Source organism: Sinohyriopsis cumingii, chromosome 1, assembly GCF_028554795.1.
Source record: "Sinohyriopsis cumingii isolate HCF-2022 chromosome 1, ASM2855479v2, whole genome shotgun sequence".
Taxonomy (NCBI): Eukaryota; Metazoa; Mollusca; class Bivalvia; order Unionida; family Unionidae; genus Sinohyriopsis; species Sinohyriopsis cumingii.
Window position 1 is genome coordinate 166,517,859 of NC_142961.1, and position 19,875 is coordinate 166,537,733.

A 19,875-nucleotide genomic window follows, 5' to 3' on the forward strand; every position below is an offset into this window, starting at 1 on the left:
TCAAAAGAAATGCAAACTGGGAAGTATCACTACAATTACATCTGAGGCTCTTTTGGATAGTCAAGATTACTGAAAGTGACCAGAATATTATCATTGGTGAGAAGCAGCATTTGAGATGGAGAAAACAGGACAACCTAGTGGAAACTATCAACATTATATGAGCAACCGTTAACTTTTGCAGGTACCACTCTATAAATCAAAGCTGGGAACAAGTATGCTAAACAGTGTGCATTACCACTACCTACTTGGGCCAACAGTAGTATCCCCAGTGTGTCTTTTCTATCACTGTCATCGACTCCCACTTCTCTTTGCTACCTATCAAATTGGAGTCACTCTTGTAGTGGTGCCATTGGTTATCTTCCCTGACCCCAGGCCTCAAAGGATCACCAGGGGAAGGGGGTGATGTGCCTGACAACTTGTAAGGGTCTATTGTAACCTTTTTGTGGCGTCGTTTGTGCTGCTTAAGAATGGCAGACAAGGACCCTAGAGACAACTGTAAATAAACAAGAACATAATTATGTACCTGATAAATTTCAATTTAAACTTTAGTTATTTTACACTGATTGTACAACATATTCTTAGAATCACAGTCTCCAATACTATGACACTAGCATAGGATGGTCCCTAAAGTGTAAAAAAAGAACAGAAACCTGAGAAGAAAACAAAAACAACCCTAGATGAGCAACCTCTTATAGATGCATTGGCGCAAGAAATCAAAACCTGGACTGATGATGTGCCAAGAAACTGTATACATGGTAACTTGTTACAGAACTCAGTCTATGCACACAATCTAAAGTATATATGGTAACTTGTTACAGAACTCGGTCTATGCACACAATCTAAAGTATATATGGTAACTTGTTACAGAACTCAGTCTATGCACACAATCTAAAGTATATATGGTAACTTGTTACAGAACTCAGTCTATGCACACAATCTAAAGTATATATGGTAACTTGTTACAGAACTTGGTCTATGCACACAATCTAAAGTATATATGGTAACTTGTTACAAAACTCGGTCTATGCACACAATCTAAAGTATATATGGTAACTTGTTACAGAACTCGGTCTATGCACACAATCTAAAGTATATGGTAACTTGTTACAGAACTTGGTCTATGCACACAATCTAAATCAGAAAATATAACACTACATCCACCTCTCAATAAATTCAATTTTCATACAATCAAGAAGAATTCCTACTGTCAATCATGCATCAAATCAAGTGCATTAGTACATAAATGATTACAGACATATAGGATTATGTAACTTTAGTCAAGAAAGGCTGCATGATATGGTAATGAAACCAATTACGAATTATCATAATACAACACTAATTTTATTGCTGTAAATATTATTTTATTATTTTAAAAATAGCAAACTTTATGAACGATTTTTTTAAGTTTACTGGGGAGTTAAGGAATCAAGTAGTATGTTTAATATAATAATATAAACGTGAAAAATGATATTATACAGTATGATCTCTGATGTGTAAAAACTAACTCCAAAAAGGAAATGATGAATTTGTAATAGAAAATTCCCCTGAATAGCAAATGCTCTACAGGCCAAAAAAATTTCCAGGAATTCAAGACTGTTCATTCATTTTAACTTCCAAGCATCGAACCATCTCTGATATTCTTGATCAATAAATAGAGGATATTTTGTTTTCCTATATTAATACTGGATATATTTCAATGTGTTATATGAGAAAAAATATTTCCATGAGTTAAAATATACAGATTTTTGTACCATGCTGAAATATATCTGGTATTTATGCAGGAAAAAAAATGTTCTTTTTATTATATACCAAATCTGCTCCCAAATCAAAGCTCAAACTTGTTCTTCAAACACCCCATCCTCTAGTGTTGTAAATTCACCTCACTTTCATAGGTTGATCATATAAATATCAGTGACTTAAGAGTGTGTGTGATTTGGATTTTTAACGTAACTTTAAAAAAAATTCAGTCATGTCACTATCATATCTGCAGTGTGGCAGTTTATAGTGATGTCTAGCACAGAGGCATCATGTTGCAGACATGTAGAATGATGTCCCACCCAGTCACATTATCCTGACACCAGGCCGACCAGTCCTAACACTAACCTCTTAATGCTGAGCGCAAAGTGAGGTAACTGTTAGTACCATTTTTGTAAGTCTTTGGTATGACTCGGCCTGGGATAGAGCCCATGACCTCCCACATCCAATGCAGATGCTCTAACCACTAGGCCACCAAAGCGGCCAATGACTTAAGAGAGTGGTCGGATTGGAATGATCTAATGTGTCACAGTAAATTACATTTTTCACATTATGTCACCTATCTGATCATATATGACCACAAGTCATATTCAGCAATGCATCAGAACTGGTTCATCATTGTTTCAAGGTAGCTGTTGTTGTTGTTGTTGTTGTTGTGTGGTTAAACACCATTTTTCAGAACAAGATAGGCTATACATGGCAGTCAGTATTAATGGTGGAGGAAGAACCATGGAAAACCCAGGGAAGAACCACCGACCCACGAGAAGCTACTGGCAAGCTTTCTCACGTACCCATGTTAGCCAGTCTGAGACTCGAACCCACGCATACAGAGGTGAGATGGCAGTGATCCGTATTGGTTAGCACTTTAGACCACTCTGCCACTTGGGGCCCCGTTTCAAGTAAGTAATTGGTTATATCTTCAAAGAGACATGAATGGGACTGAGTCAAATGTCTTTAGCAAATAATAGCTTCCATGTCTGAAATGTATTCAGTTTCTTTTTACTTCTTGTAGCTCATAAAAGGCTTGTTTTTGTTTCTACAGGTTAAACTTCTGTAGCCACACACAATCAATTGTTACAGGGCATGATGGGAAATAATGGCCATAATGACAGCTAAATTGGCTGTAATTTTGGCACCATTTCATTTAAGACCAACTAGAACAATGTGTTTTTGGTGAAAAGCAATAAACTGATTTATTTCATTTAGAATCAGCTAGAGATCAAAAGAGGTCCTTTTGTGAAAATTTCACATCAATATGACCACTGATAAAGGAGAAGTACCAATATCAGGGTTTTTAAGATGTCCACCATGGTGGTCATATTAGATGTCAGATCAGTCATTTTCATTTAGGAACAAATAGACACCTTAAAAAGGCCCTCTGGTAAAGACTCCATGTCGGTATGACCATCCATTTAGAAGCAATAGTGAAAACAAGCATTTCTGCCATATTATATCAGATTAGCACCCTTTTCAATTCTTGCCAACTAGATATAAATCTCTTAGTGAAAATCCCATGTTGACATGACTTCTTGTTCTGGAGAAGATGGCTGTTATAATGGATTCTAGATCAGCATCATTTTTTTTAAGGACAAACTAGACAACACAGTAAGTCTTTTAGTGAATACCCCATGTTGATCTGACCATGCTTTTAGGAGTAGTAGTGAGAATATTTTCTAGTTGGTCACTGTAGTGACCATATTAGATTTCCAAATGACACTATTTTTTATTTAGGACCAAGTAGACCTTAGGATGAATCTGTGTATAAAGTTTTATGGCAATCCTTCAAGTAGTTGAAGAGGATTACTAAAAACAAACTAGTTGACAGATGACATAAGACTGATGATAGACAAGAGGGCATCCCATAAGCTCTTCTCATCAGTACAGTTAACAACTGTGCCAGTTTCATTTTACTGAAATAATTACTGCCATTTTGAAGAAAAAATTCTTAATACAATAGTTTATTGCAAAACAAAATTTTAATATGTGCCAGTAGATAACAGATAGAAAGAAGACAGATCCATAGAGAAGAAAAAGGCAGCAATAAGATATATGAGCAAATAAATGTGTACATTACTAAAATGTGGATAAAAATAGCAAACAAAGTAAATTAGTTTGCATGTTCAAATACTTACCTTTCTTATATACAAGGAATCATGCAGACAGAATTTTATAAACAAGTCTACAGCTTTCACTGGAAGTGCAATATCTATCCTCAACAGAAGGGATAAAAACTCCAACCCTATCTGTGTGAACTTCCAGGTCCTTGAAAATATATGTAATTAACTAATAAAAAATATAACATATAAACAGTAAATCAAACAGACTTAAGTATTAATTGGCCTGTGCATATAGGTTCTTATGGTAGTTTCTTGGTGACAGTTAAGGTGAAGAGCATTCAATAATCAGGATTGAATAGACTTTAATTAAAGTAAATCTGTGTTAAATTTTAAAAGAACAATTTATATTTAATTTAAAATGAGTAAATGTGCATATATGACCCATGTGTCTTGTACTATAGTAGAAGATTGGAGAAGCCATTCAAATTCTGTTTTATAAGATTTGGAGAAGCCTAGTAACAGCTGGTGGTTGATTAGCATCATTTATACAAGTCTGAAAGTACCTATGCCAGGATGCTCTTACCAAGTTTGAATGAAAGTAAAAGGTTTAGAAAAAGTTGTTGAAAATAGCTATTGCTGATGGATGACAGACAGATTTTTCTATTTTCTGAAATGCAGTCATATCTGAAAAAGATCAGCATCATTTGTAAAAATAAAAAAAATGTACAAGTCTTTATGCCAAGATGATTTCTGTCAAATTTATTAAAAAAAACTGCTGAACAATTTTTGAAAAACGTCTATTGTTAATAATGGTGGCCATATTTAACGCTGGATTAGTATGTTTTGTACCAACCTGAAAAGCCATTAGGCCATAATTCTCTGTACCCAATTTGGCTTAAATCGGTTTTTGTTTTTGATAAACTGAAAATAGCAATTGTTGATGGTCACCAAAAAGACTCCAGATGAAGCATGAATTATGAAGGCCAAACCATTGCTCAAATGGCCCGAAACAAGATCAATCACATGGGATTTAACAGAAAAAAAAGTGAAATCTGAATGCACAGTTACTTCACTTCTGCCATAAACAAACTCTGATCTGCTCTTTTACCTTACACACAAACTTTAATGACCAACCTTTCCCCAATAAATCGTGAAAAAAGAACAAATCATAAAAATTGGGTACAAACATATAAAATGAATCCAGAAATATGCTAATGAACATATGGCAGTAAAATATAAATGCAGTTTCTTCATATGATCAATCATCGAAAACTCTACAAACTTTAACCAGTAGTCTTTATCTGCTGATGCTGATGCCTGTGTCATAACATGAACTCTCCTGTACTTCTTACAGGCAAACTAAAAAATATGCCCCCAACCAATGGATTACTTGAATACTATGTTTACTTTTTTTGGTAGAGACAGTGATTAATGTACAATCTCTTTTCCAACATATTTACACCAACTCATTGTGTACTACAGTAATCTTTATTAAATGTATGGCAAAGATGAGTTTGATATAACCACAGTTATAGATTTAAAAAATTATAAAAAAACATTCTTCTTTTCAGCATGAACTACAATCTCAATTGAAATGAGTGACTGAATTGGCATAAAACATTAAAGGTGCAGTCAGGATCTGAAATCTACCAAATATATGCCCTGTAAAATCACATATTAAGTCATATTAAGTACAACAACAGATGGATAAGCATGAAGATGTTAAATACCATGTTAAAACCATGACAATGGTAAACAATGTATTGAGAAACAATGATGTGGTTATCACGCAAACAAACAATAGACAAGATATAGCTTATGCACTAACTTACAAGTTCCCATTTTGTATTAGGTCCACCAATTCTTCAACCAAACTGATGTACATTCTGAAAACCAGGAGAATCGTAAGATACATTTACAAAATACAATAATATATTCATTTATTGAAAGTAAAAAGCTGGTATTTGTTTTGGAAGCATTAAGTTGAACAAAAAGTAAAATGAACACTGTATCATACTTTCTCTAATCAGAATGTAAAATTATACAAAATAAACTGTCCAAGTTTGAAGGCACAATAATACTTGGACATACATATTTATTTTAAAAAGCTATTTTTTAAAAATAAGTTATGGTCTCAGAGAATATTTACCTAGTCACATAGTCACATTAACATTGGGAAAATAAACTGTCACCCTCTGAATTCAGTCCTCCTGAAAAGACGACAACATCTGTCTTTTCTGTTCGCACACTATATAGACACTCTTACCCACTACCTGCCGTTACTTGCCATTGCAAGGTGAATACTCATCAACAAGATGTTTACAAGTTTTAAGTTGAGTAAAAGATCAACTGGGAAGCTCACATTTGAGCAGATTTATGGTAGGGTTTTAAGTAATGTGATTTCTGAAGAAACACAATATAATAACCACTCATTATTGTTTGAATACATTTTCTGTCTGATCATATTAATGTTTGGGAACAAGTAATAGTGGAGGAAAAGTTGAGAATCCTACCCGGACCATAACCACCCCTCAAAGAAAAGAATGGCTGGATTCCATGAATGAAGGAAAATACATTCTCCTAACATGACAGCAGCATGATTGACAGTTATGTAACTCATAGCAACCATATATGGATAAGAAAAAGGCAAATTCTTCCCACCAATACAAATTCAGTGAAAGCATTCAACCAATGCCCCATAAGGAGCATGTGCTGACATAAAATGGGCCTGGTGATGATCTGGGGCGTCAATCAGATTCAAGTCTTGACCATGTCAGACAAAAGTCTTGATCAAAATGTTTCATACTAGTGAGGCTTTTATAGATCACACTAACCTCTTTACTCAAAATCTTCTGGATACTTATCTGATTTTTTTTAACCTCATTGTTCAAAGTGCATATCACTTGCTTCTGCCACGTTGGAAGGGCTTGAAGGTTTATATTTCTCTTTGCCTGAGAACTGGGACATGGTTTTGCATTGCCTTCTCTCCTGACACATTGATGAGAGAGAGAGAGTGACAGATGGACAGAGAGACAGACAGCGAGCATATGACCGTCAACTGGTACATGATATGATTTGCTCAAATGATGGACTGCTAGCCACTGGTCAGCTTTTAGACAGGTAGAAGGCTGAAAAGTCAGCACAGAAAGTGCCTGGATGAAATGTGCAGTGAAACAGATGGACTGACTCAGTGAATCCATGTAACACTCTGCACATCATGAAATGGCTAGCTTACCGGTGTGACAGACTTTGGTGTCCAGTCCAGTCAATAGGTATGCTCAGCTGCTGGATTGGCAGCATACAGCATAAAAGGATGGCAACATGGATCATCCAAATCCAATACCCAATGTTTCAGGACTTACAGGTCTTAAACCATGCTATGACATGCCGAGTGTCATTTGCTTATTGGGCTGCCAAAATAATGGGGAGCATCTCCCATTAACTCCAAGCCATTAATGAGGTTACATTGCTTCTGCTGACAGAAACTTCACCTGTCTCTTCAAGCTTTTTCACAAAAGCATGAACCAAATTACCTGTAACCATTTCACTTATATGACTGAAGTTAATGAACACTTGTGCAAGTGAGACATCATTCATCTCTCTTAATTAACATCATCATTGTTAATTTGAAATAACAAGACTGATGAAAATAACAACCCAAAAGTGTTCAAATATAACAAAAACCACATTTGTTACTTTAATGTTTAATGAAGAATACACGTCGTGTTTACAACAAAAAAAACAACTGTGAAAAGAGTCACATAAATACTGATTAATTTGTGAAAGCTTAAAACTGGCAAAACATCTGGTTGATGGGCAGCAACTGAGAGGAAGAGAAGGTAATGGCTTAGACATTGTTCTCTTTGTCTATATGGCATATAGACGGAAAAAATGAATTTCTTCGTCTTTGAAAGTGCTGAATTCAGGAGAGTGTAGTCTCTATTTTCCTAACAGTTATTTTAGTATATTCAAAGGAGAAAATATGCTGTGGCTTCTGAGACAACCAATATACCATGGCTTCAAGCCAACAGTCTTGTATGAGATGGCATACCTCACTGAAACCAATTGCAAAAACTAAATATTCCTGCACTATAATTTCCAGGATCACAAAGAGATAATGCATTTGGGCACCTGAGAGACAAGTGTCAATCAGTTGATACTGTCTGTAGCACTACCCAACATCGGTTTGGCACAACAAATGTTAACATGGCTATGGATAAATGATCTGTACAATTTCTAATGTTTATTAATTATAGTCTATACTCAGTAGTAAGCCCATTTTACAAAAATATTTTAGTTCCAAAAATATTTTAACACCATGCCATCTCTCTCACAGAACTTTCTAAAGTGAATTCAATTTTTAAAAATGTAATACTTTCCCACATAAATTATTTGCCAATCTCTGTCCTCTGAAACTAATTTATAATAAACTCATGTTTAGTGACCTGTCAAAAAGGGTGAACATTAATCAAGTCCAAATGATTTATGAGCATATGTGTATTATTTTTGTTTTTAATTAACTCTGTTGTGACAATTCTTCTGGTCTCTACAGTAAAACCATGGTTCCAGTGGAATTCAGTTATAGATATGAATGAGATCCACTTAATGTATGTACCAATGCAGTTAAGAATCAAAGTACTGAGAATGGCTTAAAGTGTTTAGGTAATATGGTACATAAAATAGGATTAAAGGGATGAACATATTTGCAATCTATGTGATAATCATGATATTTCTGTGATCATCTGCAAGTACAGATATCCCTCTAAACATATGTCCTCTAAATCAAGGTCTTTCACATCTATTCTACTCTTTATTTTTTGGCAGAATAGATTTAAAAAGTCAATCGTCAAAAGTGCTAAATAAAATAGCAAGGTTCCCCATGTTTTTAAATAAAATTTTCCAGGTCTTTTTCAGGTTTTCTCCTGGAAGAAACTGAATTTTTCAAGGTATAAGTATGACCCTTACTGAACAGAATTTACAACATAGTGGCTTTGAAAAAAGATTTCTTTTTACAACACACCCACAACACACAAATAACCATATAATAAACCATTGGATGATTTGCTAGAAATGAGTATAATTATTGAAATTCTTATAAATTTGCACGAGTTAGAATAAAACTGACTCTGCTTAACTGAATATGTTGGTACAAAGAAAGTTATATTGAAAAGGGTTGTTTAAATGGGGCAAAGAGCCCTTAGAAATTATGTACTTTTATATATAAAAAACATTCCATTCATGTCTGGTTGATGCCTTAACATCTATTTCTACATTGTCAAACTATCCTACTCTCACCACCATCATGTATATCAGGGTTGATGTCTTATGCTGTAGGACTGTCCCAACATGTAGTTTTAATATAATCCAACTATGGAGAATATATTTAATCCAATCATTGTCAAGCATGCCAAGATCATCAGATTCTGCATCGTAAATTGCCTCAGTAGTCAGTAGATTTCTATACATTAAACAAAGTCGAAGAGTAAAATTCACCATAAAGGCAAGTCTGGGGTAGGAATGCCATCAAAGATTACCACTGACAATAATGATTAAGGATAATGATGTAGTTTCCAGTGAAATCTGTAAACTAACAAACAAAGACTTATCACAAATACATTCTGTTAACATTATATATCAAACAGTGAACTAAGGAAGATAAGCTTTATTTTTTTCCTCCTAATCTTTCTTTCCCCTCGAGATCTCATGTCAGACAATTCTCACATGTTAGCACAATGAAATGCTAGACTGATTTTCATACGGTCTAAACAAGGTAAGACTGATATAATAAATCTGACTACTGAATAACCAGCCTACTCAAGCAGTCATATCTCCTGAGTACTTGGATTGACAATGCAAATATATATTTAAGGCAAAAACTCAAATGACTCATACAGCAACTGTATCTCAACAATCCATCCAGCAATTTAACCTAATGGACCAACAAGTGCCACAAGTTCTGAAAATTCCAGTCAAAACTCAAACTTAACTCATGATCAGTTTATTTAAATTCATATTTTTCTGCAATCAGCAATGAAACTGAAAATGATCATTTCAGCAACTTTGATCGGTATTTCCAAAATTATTGGGGTTTTCCTGGTTGGGAATAAACCTATTCATTCTCCAGACTTTTTCCTCATTTCCTGTTAGTGTGGGAACCATGCAGAATATGTCTTAATATTAAAGCATAAACCATCCAGAGTAACAGATGAGTAGGCTGCATGCCAGAACTTTTTCATTGTCTACTGTAATTAATGAAACCATGAAACTAATAGTATTGGTTAAAATGTATAAGAAGATGTAAATCAACCTCTCTGCCTTCATATTTCTTTGCACTTCCAACTCCAAACCTTGCTGCAGCTCTTCATTTGAGACTGGTGGACAGCTCGGGGTGGGATTTTCTGTTTGCAATAAGGTCTGTGCTGCATCAAGACTTTTCTGATTTACCTGTGTACACAGTAAGTGGGTTACCACATATAATTTTACTCATGTAATATAATGTGATAACATGACACAATGGTTACGAACTTCAAACTATAAAAGCCACATTGTCCAATTGAGAATGAGCTGTCTTTTTTATAAGCCAATATAAAATTGCTGGGAATTCAAATGTGAAATAAAAAAAGAAATTAACATATTTTCTTTCTTTGAAGCATTTAATACACTTAAAAACCAAAAATAGTTGGTAGATGTAGTACTGTCCAATATCATCACCAAACACATGCCATTATGTGAACACAACCACACATATTAAATGAAAAAAATGTAAACAAATACACCCTGTTTTTGTCTTTAAAAGTCAATGGACAATTGAATAGTGTGTTACTTAGGTGCAGTCTTTACTGTTCTCATAATTCACTGTAGTGGTTTTTAAAGGTAATGGAAATATCATTTGTGTTCATTTGTTCACTCATTTAAGACAGGATGGTACTGTTGTTCAAAGTTCCCTTAAAATTGTGCTTAATTTTTCTTAGCATAGAAAATGTTCTTTCTGCATCTGCATTGCTGTGAAGGGAGTATCAAACATGTTGGATGGTACTGCTATGTCAAAAGATGTAGTACACTCCAGAATGATTAATGTCAATAAGGTATCTGCAGTGTGCACACAAAAGTAAAATCCTTCCCCATGCTATTTTCCTTAAAACCTTCCCCGTGCTATTTTCATAAAATCCAACCCCGTGCTATTTTCATAAAATCCTTCCCCGTGCTATTTTTATAAAATCCTTCCCTGTGCTATTGTCATAAAATCCTTCCCTGTACTATTTTCATAAAATTCTTCCCTGTGCTATTTTCATAAAATCCTTTCCCATGCTACTTTCATAAAATCCTTTCCCATGCTATTTTCATAAAATCTTTCCCCATGCTATTTTCATAAAATCCTTCCCCATGCTATTTTTATAAAATACTTCTCCATGCTATTTTCATGAGATCAGACTTTGTTCAGGAGTTCTGAAATTTACTTTTACTGAGTTTTGCACATTTAGAAGATGACTCATCCCTTCCCTAAATCACACTTGTGTTTTGACATTTTCCATTTTAAAAAAATGAACCACACTTGTACAATCTTCCAACAAAATAATCAATTTGCATTTTCAATGCATAGTAAAATCTGTCTTCAAAGAAATATTACCACTTATCATGAACTTGTCAATAATTTTTAATAATGATGGCTGAAACATTCTTTTCTTTTCATCGTGCTTCTCTAGGATTTACCCAGCTTCAAATGAACTGAGCTGTTCCACTTTGTGTACTTTACTTATGCAAATTAGCCCAAAGAAGTGTTCAAATAACAAAGGACTTGACCCTTCTACATCATCCTAGTTATTTCCAGCCAGTTAAGTTATCCCCCCCCTTCTGATAACTGAAAATTGTGTTTTTCGAAACACAACCATGTCCAGGGTTTGGGGAGTTAAAAATCCTAGTTTTTTTCCAGGACAAGTCATGTTATGGCAGGTATGATCCTTAACATTTCTAGAGTTCATACCATAAAAAAGAATATACTATAATCAGCTTCTGATCCATTATGAATTACATCACACTTTCGTTCTTCAAAGTATTTAACTGGCACAATTTCAATCTCACTGAAAATTAACGAATCCCTTAAATCATTACAAATTCTAAACATACCCTGCTCTGTGTAAACTTTTGTAATTTGGAAAAGTATAGTGCCAATAGTGAGTGTAATGTTAAATCCATGCTACTTTTAGTAAATGGGACAGTATTGTACATGATAAGCTGTACTTCTATGATGCTGATTCTCATGCAGGGATAATGTCAGTATATATATGTACATATATACTATATACACCATGCAAGACATCTATTTCTCTAATGACTACAAATAAAATAAAGTGAGATGAAACCATTGTAACAAAAATACCTGACTCAAGAAAATGTTCTTTAAGGAGAGTATGAATGTTTTAAACTTTTTTATTATATTCTAAACACTCCTCAATAATGAAGTCTAACAAAAATAAGCATGACAATCTATTCAAGTCATCTACATATGCATACAATGATGCACGCCAAAAGTTTTATGTACATGTCAACAATAAAAATACAAGAGACCCCATCGGCATATCACTCACATGCTAACCTATTTGACTCTGACTAAGCAGTACCATTACAACATTTTTTAAGTCTCTTCACAGGAAAAAATAATTATTATTATCATTCCCAAGACCTATATGCATGTAATACAACATTTTTGGTATCACAACACTTATTAACACTTATTAACATAAAAATGTCTAGGCAAAATTGGCAATATAGGCATGTGTCACACATCAGTAATCAGCTTCTGCTGCTAGATTTTAAGAAGGAATGATTTACATGCCTTTTAACTTTTCTTTTATTCAACCTCCTGTATTTGACTCACACGGCATAATTAACATATAATACGAAGGAGGCCAGATTTTAATTCAGTACAAGAATACGACAAATACTAATGCAAATCAGTTATCAAAACAGTTAGCACTTAGCTGTTACAGTAGATCAACAAATTTTACATATCAATACACACTGCATTTATGATGATTACACTTACGGGAACTAAAAGATAGAATTAAAACACAAATTTCACTTAATAAAAATTATTTAGTTGGCATTAAAATATTAATGTACTGCCTATACTAGGCATAAGTGACATTTTCATTGATTAAAATGTCCCTGAATATCTTTAATTACGGTATACTAAGAATGTCGTTTGGAAAGAAAACGTGATTTGTGATTTTTGTGATTTTGATTTTTAACGTAGCTTTAACAATTTTTCAGTCATATCGCTACGATGTCTGCAGTGTGGCAGTTTATAGTGATGTCTAGCACTGGGGCATCATGCCGCAGACATGTAGCATGATGTCCCACCCAGTCACATTATCCTGACACCAGGCCGACCAGTCCTAACACTAACCTCTTAATGCTGAACGCCAACAATTTTAAAGCACTTATCATTTTATATTCAATTTAACTGTGTTACCAATGTAAGCAGACTACCTGTATTTTCAATTTAACTGTGTTACCAATGTAAGCAGACTACCTGTATATTCAATTTAACTGTGTTACCAATGTAAGCAGACTACCTGTATATTCAATTTAACTGTGTTACCAATGTAAGCAGACTGCCTGTATATTCAATTTAACTGTGTTACCAATGTAAGCAGACTGCCTGTATATTCAATTTAACTGCGTTACCAATGTAAGCAGACTGCCTGTATATTCAATTTAACTGCATTACCAATGTAAGCAGACTGCCTGTATATTCAATTTAACTGCGTTACCAATGTAAGCAGACTGCCTGTATATTCAATTTAACTGCGTTACCAATGTAAGCAGACTGCCTGTATATTCAATTTAACTGCGTTACCAATGTAAGCAGACTGCCTGTATATTCAATTTAACTGCGTTACCAATGTAAGCAGACTGCCTGTATATTCAATTTAACTGCGTTACCAATGTAAGCAGACTGCCTGTATATTCAATTTAACTGCGTTACCAATGTAAGCAGACTGCCTGTATATTCAATTTAACTGCGTTACCAATGTAAGCAGACTGCCTGTATATTCAATTTAACTGCGTTACCAATGTAAGCAGACTGCCTGTATATTCAATTTAACTGCGTTACCAATGTAAGCAGACTACCTGTATATTCAATTTAACTGCGTTACCAATGTAAGCAGACTACCTGTATATTCAATTTAACTGCGTTACCAATGTAAGCAGACTACCTGTATATATTCAATTTAACTGCATTACCAATGTAAGCAGACTACCTGTATATTCAATTTAACTGCGTTACCAATGTAAGCAGACTACTGTATATTCAATTTAACTGCATTACCAATGTAAGCAGACTACCTGTATTTTAATCGCAGTGGTCTCAACATTCTTTACTGCCTTTGTGACTATGTCATCAATGACCTTCAAGATGGAGGGTTTCTCAGAGTGTTGTGCCTGGACAATGGCTGGCCATACCTGGCAGATTACTTCCCAGCTCCTTTTGGTAGCAAGATTCCTTTTACTGCTACCCTGCACTAGGTACAAAGCACCCTGTCAAGAACAAAACAAATATAATTTAGTTTTGGAAATCATATTTATATTTCTGTTGATACTTTCTGTCCCTCCTCACACTACTCTACCTACCTACCTATGAAAGTAATGCAAAAATATATTAGACTGCAATTATGGAAATTTAATTTACCAAAAATATTATTCATGTTTAAGCAATACTAAAAATATGGTGCATCAAATTTAAAAAATGTCGACAACAGTTTACCTGAGAAAACAGGTAAAGAACAAGCTGAATAAGTGCTGTAGTAATTACATATTATCCTGCTTTATGGTATTCATATAAGTATTACAATTACGCTACAATTTAAAATTCTGATACCATACTGATAAACTTTATACAGATTTTTCAATAAAATTTTCCCAAAATTTTGTAAAATAAAGGTACAAAAGTACTGCTTGATAAGACATTTAAATGTATGAGCAGCTATCAGATTATGTCCAGTACATTTATATCAACAGTGAAATGGGTGTTCCATTTGCATGGCATTCATGTTTTTGCATTTCATTTATGCCTGCATTTTAGTTATTATCTCACTGTTTTTCATTTATGGTCTTAGAGATGCATATTTACTTTGGATCTGTCACTTCCATTCATGGTTCACTTTTGTTCATTTGAAATGCATTTACTGAAATATCTGATGCCTAACTTACTAAAACATGTCACTGTAAATGCAAATGCCATAAAAAAGATCAAGGGTTAGGTAAGAAACTGCAATGTTCATAGTTTTACCTACTTTAGTGTCAAGCTTACATCAGGTACTCGTTTTTAAAACAAATGAAGTCCATTCCATTGCTACATATTCTGAACTGACAACAAATAGGTAAATTAGGTATAAACTAATTATAAGTGACAAGTAGGCAAATTAGGTATAGGCTAATTATAACTGACATGTAAGCAAATTAGGTATAGGCTAATTATAACTGACAACATGTAGGCAAATTATGTATAGGCTAATTATAACTGACACATAAGCAAATTAGGTATAGGCTAATTATAACTGACAACAAGAAGGCAAATTATGTATAGGCTAATTATAACTGACAACAAGTAGGCACATTAGGTATAGGCTAATTATAACTGACAACAAGAAGGCAAATTATGTATAGGCTAATTATAACTGACAACAAGTAGGCAAATTAGGTATAGGCTAATTATAACTGACAACAAGTAGGCAAATTAGGTATAGGCTAATTATAACTGATGCACACCAAACTTTTAAGTTGTTCTCAGCTAACAAGCCACAAATATTTTAAATCAAGGTATACATGTCATTTGGGAATTTGTATTGAGGCATAGTGTTCATCAGAGATGCAGTAGTTCATTGGTTACAGTAAGAGACTCATGAGGAAACGATTGGATTTGAACCCCATCATCACACCAGTCTTGGTAAGCTACCAGTGCGTGTTCTTGGGAAGGACCCTCACTCCAATTGTCTTGGCACTAAATAACTTACTGCTGGGCAATCAACAGAACTGCAATGCCTGCTCAATCAGCTGGCATACACTCCACTCCTGTGCACCAAAAAATGCCACAACTGAAATAGGTTTATCATGCAAGTCATTAGTTGAACAAATGAATCAACCAAAGCAATTCTACTGATGAGTTACGACAGAAACAAAACCAGTCAGGGACGGGGGTAAAAAGACCACCCCAGCAGATGTTAGGGAATGCCTCAATATCAAATCAGTCATCATCTTCCCTCATCCAACTCAGTAAACTGATTTACCTACCTAGTAAGTAACTGAAAATCATCAACATTAATCCCACAGCAACAGTTGTTGAAATAACCTGATACTGCTTTTTTAAGAACCGGCCATTTAAGTTTAAGGGGAGGGGGGAGAGACTTGGAAAGCCTTGGACTTTTTGCCTCCAAATAGCTTGAAACAAATTGTTCTTGCTTTGATTTTTAAAAACAGAACTAATCATATAAATTATCTGAGGAAAAAACACAGACCCCTTCTCTCCTGAAAATTAAATGTTTTGTTATGTAACCATTATGAAACAAAGGCTGCCTTCAGGCATTTATGGCTTGGCCATATTGTTAAGTCATTTGTCACATGAGCAATTAACTGGTGGCTGAAACTTTTTACAAAGTCTTTGGAAAACAAAAAAATCTATCCACAAATGTCTGTCTTGTTAGATATTAGCATTTTTGATCACTGGCATATACATTTTTCCTAACATATTTCACTGCATGACACACTGGAAGAATAGCTCTCATTTTCAATACAAGTAGACCATATGTGACACAACAGCAAAACTTCATGTAAAAGTCGTTATTAAATGATGAGTAAAGTACTTCAATCAGTCATGGTGAATGAATCTAGAATGTCTTCATTACACTCATATTTGTTATGTTATTGAGAATGACAACATGATAAAATAATCAGTATGGAATTGGGGGAGGGGGCAGATTTTGTACCAAAAGAGTTGATCACCTAGTGTTTGCTGATTTGTAGAAGGCAAGTGAGTATTCTCAATAGCGTTTCTTTGTTACTGACATAAATAAGCATATGTACCTGCTACGGCTGTACTCAGATGAATTCGCAATTTAAAGAATTAAAAGTATTTATAACTGCTGAAGATTAAGGTAACTTGTATAGAGTAAGTATTGTTTTGTATTGATTCTTCAATTCTTGTATCAATATGGATATTGATGAGGAAAAAATACATAAATATATCGATTAATCATTTCAAACCTATTACTGGAGAGGGTTTCTCTACAGCCCTAATGATGGGAAGGTGCTGTCTTTTTCTGTGAAAAGGATGAGAAGAAAATCCACAACTGTGGTCAAATAAGGACAGACTTGATCAATATCATGCATACTGCTCCAATCACAGAATGATCTCTAATTGGCATCATAAAACCTTAATGATAATATTCTTGAAGCCTGGGCAATTGCAGTCTGCAACCCTGCCTAAAACTAATAATGGCAGATGAATCATTTGATATGAGCCTGGCATAATAGTAGAGAATCTGTGGACTTGTAAAGGTGTGATTCCCTGTGTTGCTACAGCAGATCCCATCTCAGCAGTACCTTCCTCAGGGCATTTATCAACAGGTTGAGGAAATCACTGAACCAAAACTGCTAGGATCAACGGCAGACCGTCTGGGTAAGTCACGGCAAAAGAGTCCTGATTATGTAAAAAACATGAGGAATTATTCTGAAAGGTGGCAAGGCACAGACATACAACAGTTAACCCCCAATTCAGACTGATGGTGTCCACTGCCCACGCACTATGTTTCGAAACTGGAGACATAAAGCAGGAGGGTGATGGGAGTGCAGCTCACTTAAGGACTATCCAACCTGTCCAAGGTAAAGCCAGTTCTCAGAGAACAGCCTATCCAACCTGTCCAAGGTAAAGCCGGTTCTCACAGAACAGTCTATCCAACCTGTCCAAGGTAAAGCCGGTTCTCACAGAACAGTCTATCCAACCTGTCCAAGGGAAAGCTGGTTCTCACAGAACAGTCTATCCAACCTGTCCAAGGTAAAGTCGGTTCTCACAGAACAGTCTACCCAACCTGTCCAAGGGAAAGCTGGATCGCACAGAACAGTCTATCCTACCTGTCCAAGGTAAAGCCGGTTCTCAGAGAACAGCCTATCCATCCTGTCCCAAGGAAAGCTGGTTCTCACAGAACAGTTTACCCAACATGTCTAAGAGAAAGCCGATTCTCACAGAACAGTCCATCCAACACGTCCAAAGGAAAGCTGGTTCTCACAGAACAGATTCTGCACCCATTGGTAGCAAAGACTTTTTCAACTTTGTAGGGAGGCCGATGGTAGACTAGTCTGCAAAGAGGTTTAACAAAATGCTTCCACTCTATGTCCCCCAGTTTCAGGCCAGGAAAAACTTCCTTTTGTAATGAAAAAAACCCCAAACGTATCAATACTTTATGGGTGAGGTAATGATGAACAGTTTCTTAAACATCTGACATGGGCCAGTCTCCAGGGTGCTTGGAAAGACACAGCAGCCAATGTTTAGTTGCATAAATGATTTGCCATTTTAAGCCAAGAGAGTGTGTATATGGTTATAGGGTGGTGATCTCAATGGTTTCTAAGCAAAGTCTGGTGGTTGAGCCTTGCAGTAAGGACATACACAGCAGCAATAATGGTTTCAATGGAAGTTACTGTCAACAAATATGCAATAATACTGCATATTTCCAAAATAAATCCAAAGACAAATGAATGCATCAAAGAAAATATGCATCAAATACTAACAAAATTTGAAATTAGGGACTGCTAACCTTCACCACACCTCCAACAAGTGGGGTGGGGTTGACTTTTTGAAAGGAAAGCTATTTTACCATCTCTATACAGTAATACCTCGAACATTTGCGAGGTTAGGTTCCAGAACCAGTCGCAGATCAGGAGGAATCGCAAATGTTTGGTACGAGTCACTAAAAATGCTAATAAACGCTTATTTCTAGGGTTTAAACCCTAAATATGACCAAAATCATGCTCCCAAAGCAGTTTAATTTCATTTAAAAGTTAGCTTAATACATTACCCTTAAAAAGAGAAATAAATGGTTGACATAAAAATAGAGTACAGTATCGCCTAATGGGTATTTGCCACACTAGCGCATTTACAGTATGGTACATGTATACTAATATTACCCCCATACTAATTCATTGGCTGCCGTTTTCTTTTGCACTCACAGTAAGGTAAAACCAAGTAATGAATGAGACTGTAAACTTAATGACTGACATTTTCTTTGTCATTGTCAGGAAGGTAAACTAGGTAAACTTCATATGTCACAGAAGTCATATAACGAAGGTACATTTCAATAAAATAAAGAAAACATGTATGTAGAGGGTACCAATTAAAATTTCGCGAATCAGTGAATTCGCAAATCCAGAAATGCGAATGCACGAGGTATTACTGTACACATTAAGCAGTGCAAGTTTTAAAAAACTCCTACCATTAGTTTTAGAGTTTTGTTTGTGCCAAAAAAGATAAGTGTTCATAATGCCAACACTGCTGCTGATATTAACTTAATGACTGCTGCTAGGAACTGAACACATGCTGCTATTAATAACTGAAAAGCATGAACTATATTTTATATTACTGTAGAAGTTTTATACTCAATGTATCTGCTGAGCCACATTTCATTTTGTTTTTGTTTTGTTGTAGCGGCACTTTTAATACTAGCCATATCATGCTATGGAAATGGGAGTCTTTCCCAAGTAGACACCAAGGCAGCTGGCTAGGGTGGGTACCAAACATGTGACCCCAGGATTACAAGTGAAATACTTTACTGATGAGCAGCTGTGGCTCCCATATTCAGCCATGGGAACTCCCTCCCCACCTCACTCGAACAAATTTGGTATTAAATTAACTGAATCTAGCCATTTTCATGTGCTATATCATCACATCCATGAGTAAAGAAGTCTACTCCTAGTCATATTATTGCCACTTGTTGAGCATTACCAGCATCTCTGCAATGCCAAGTGACCTCTTTTATCTTTACCACCCACTGAAGCAAAAATACACTCAATA

General features: G+C 35.1%; 1 protein-coding gene across 1 annotated transcript in view; it reads right to left on the reverse strand.

Annotated features, from left to right (window-relative positions):
* Positions 1–19,875, reverse strand: part of LOC149808324 (proteasome activator complex subunit 4B-like) — a 155,972-nt gene that overhangs the window by 42,242 nt on the left and 93,855 nt on the right. Inside the window, exons 29-33 of the mRNA XM_089975872.1 lie at positions 14,163–14,354; positions 10,120–10,256; positions 5,645–5,698; positions 3,888–4,017; positions 246–493 (exon numbers count right to left, since the gene is read on the reverse strand). Of these exons, the coding sequence (XP_089831998.1) occupies positions 246–493; positions 3,888–4,017; positions 5,645–5,698; positions 10,120–10,256; positions 14,163–14,354 (761 nt within the window). The remainder of the gene's footprint in view (positions 1–245; positions 494–3,887; positions 4,018–5,644; positions 5,699–10,119; positions 10,257–14,162; positions 14,355–19,875) is intronic.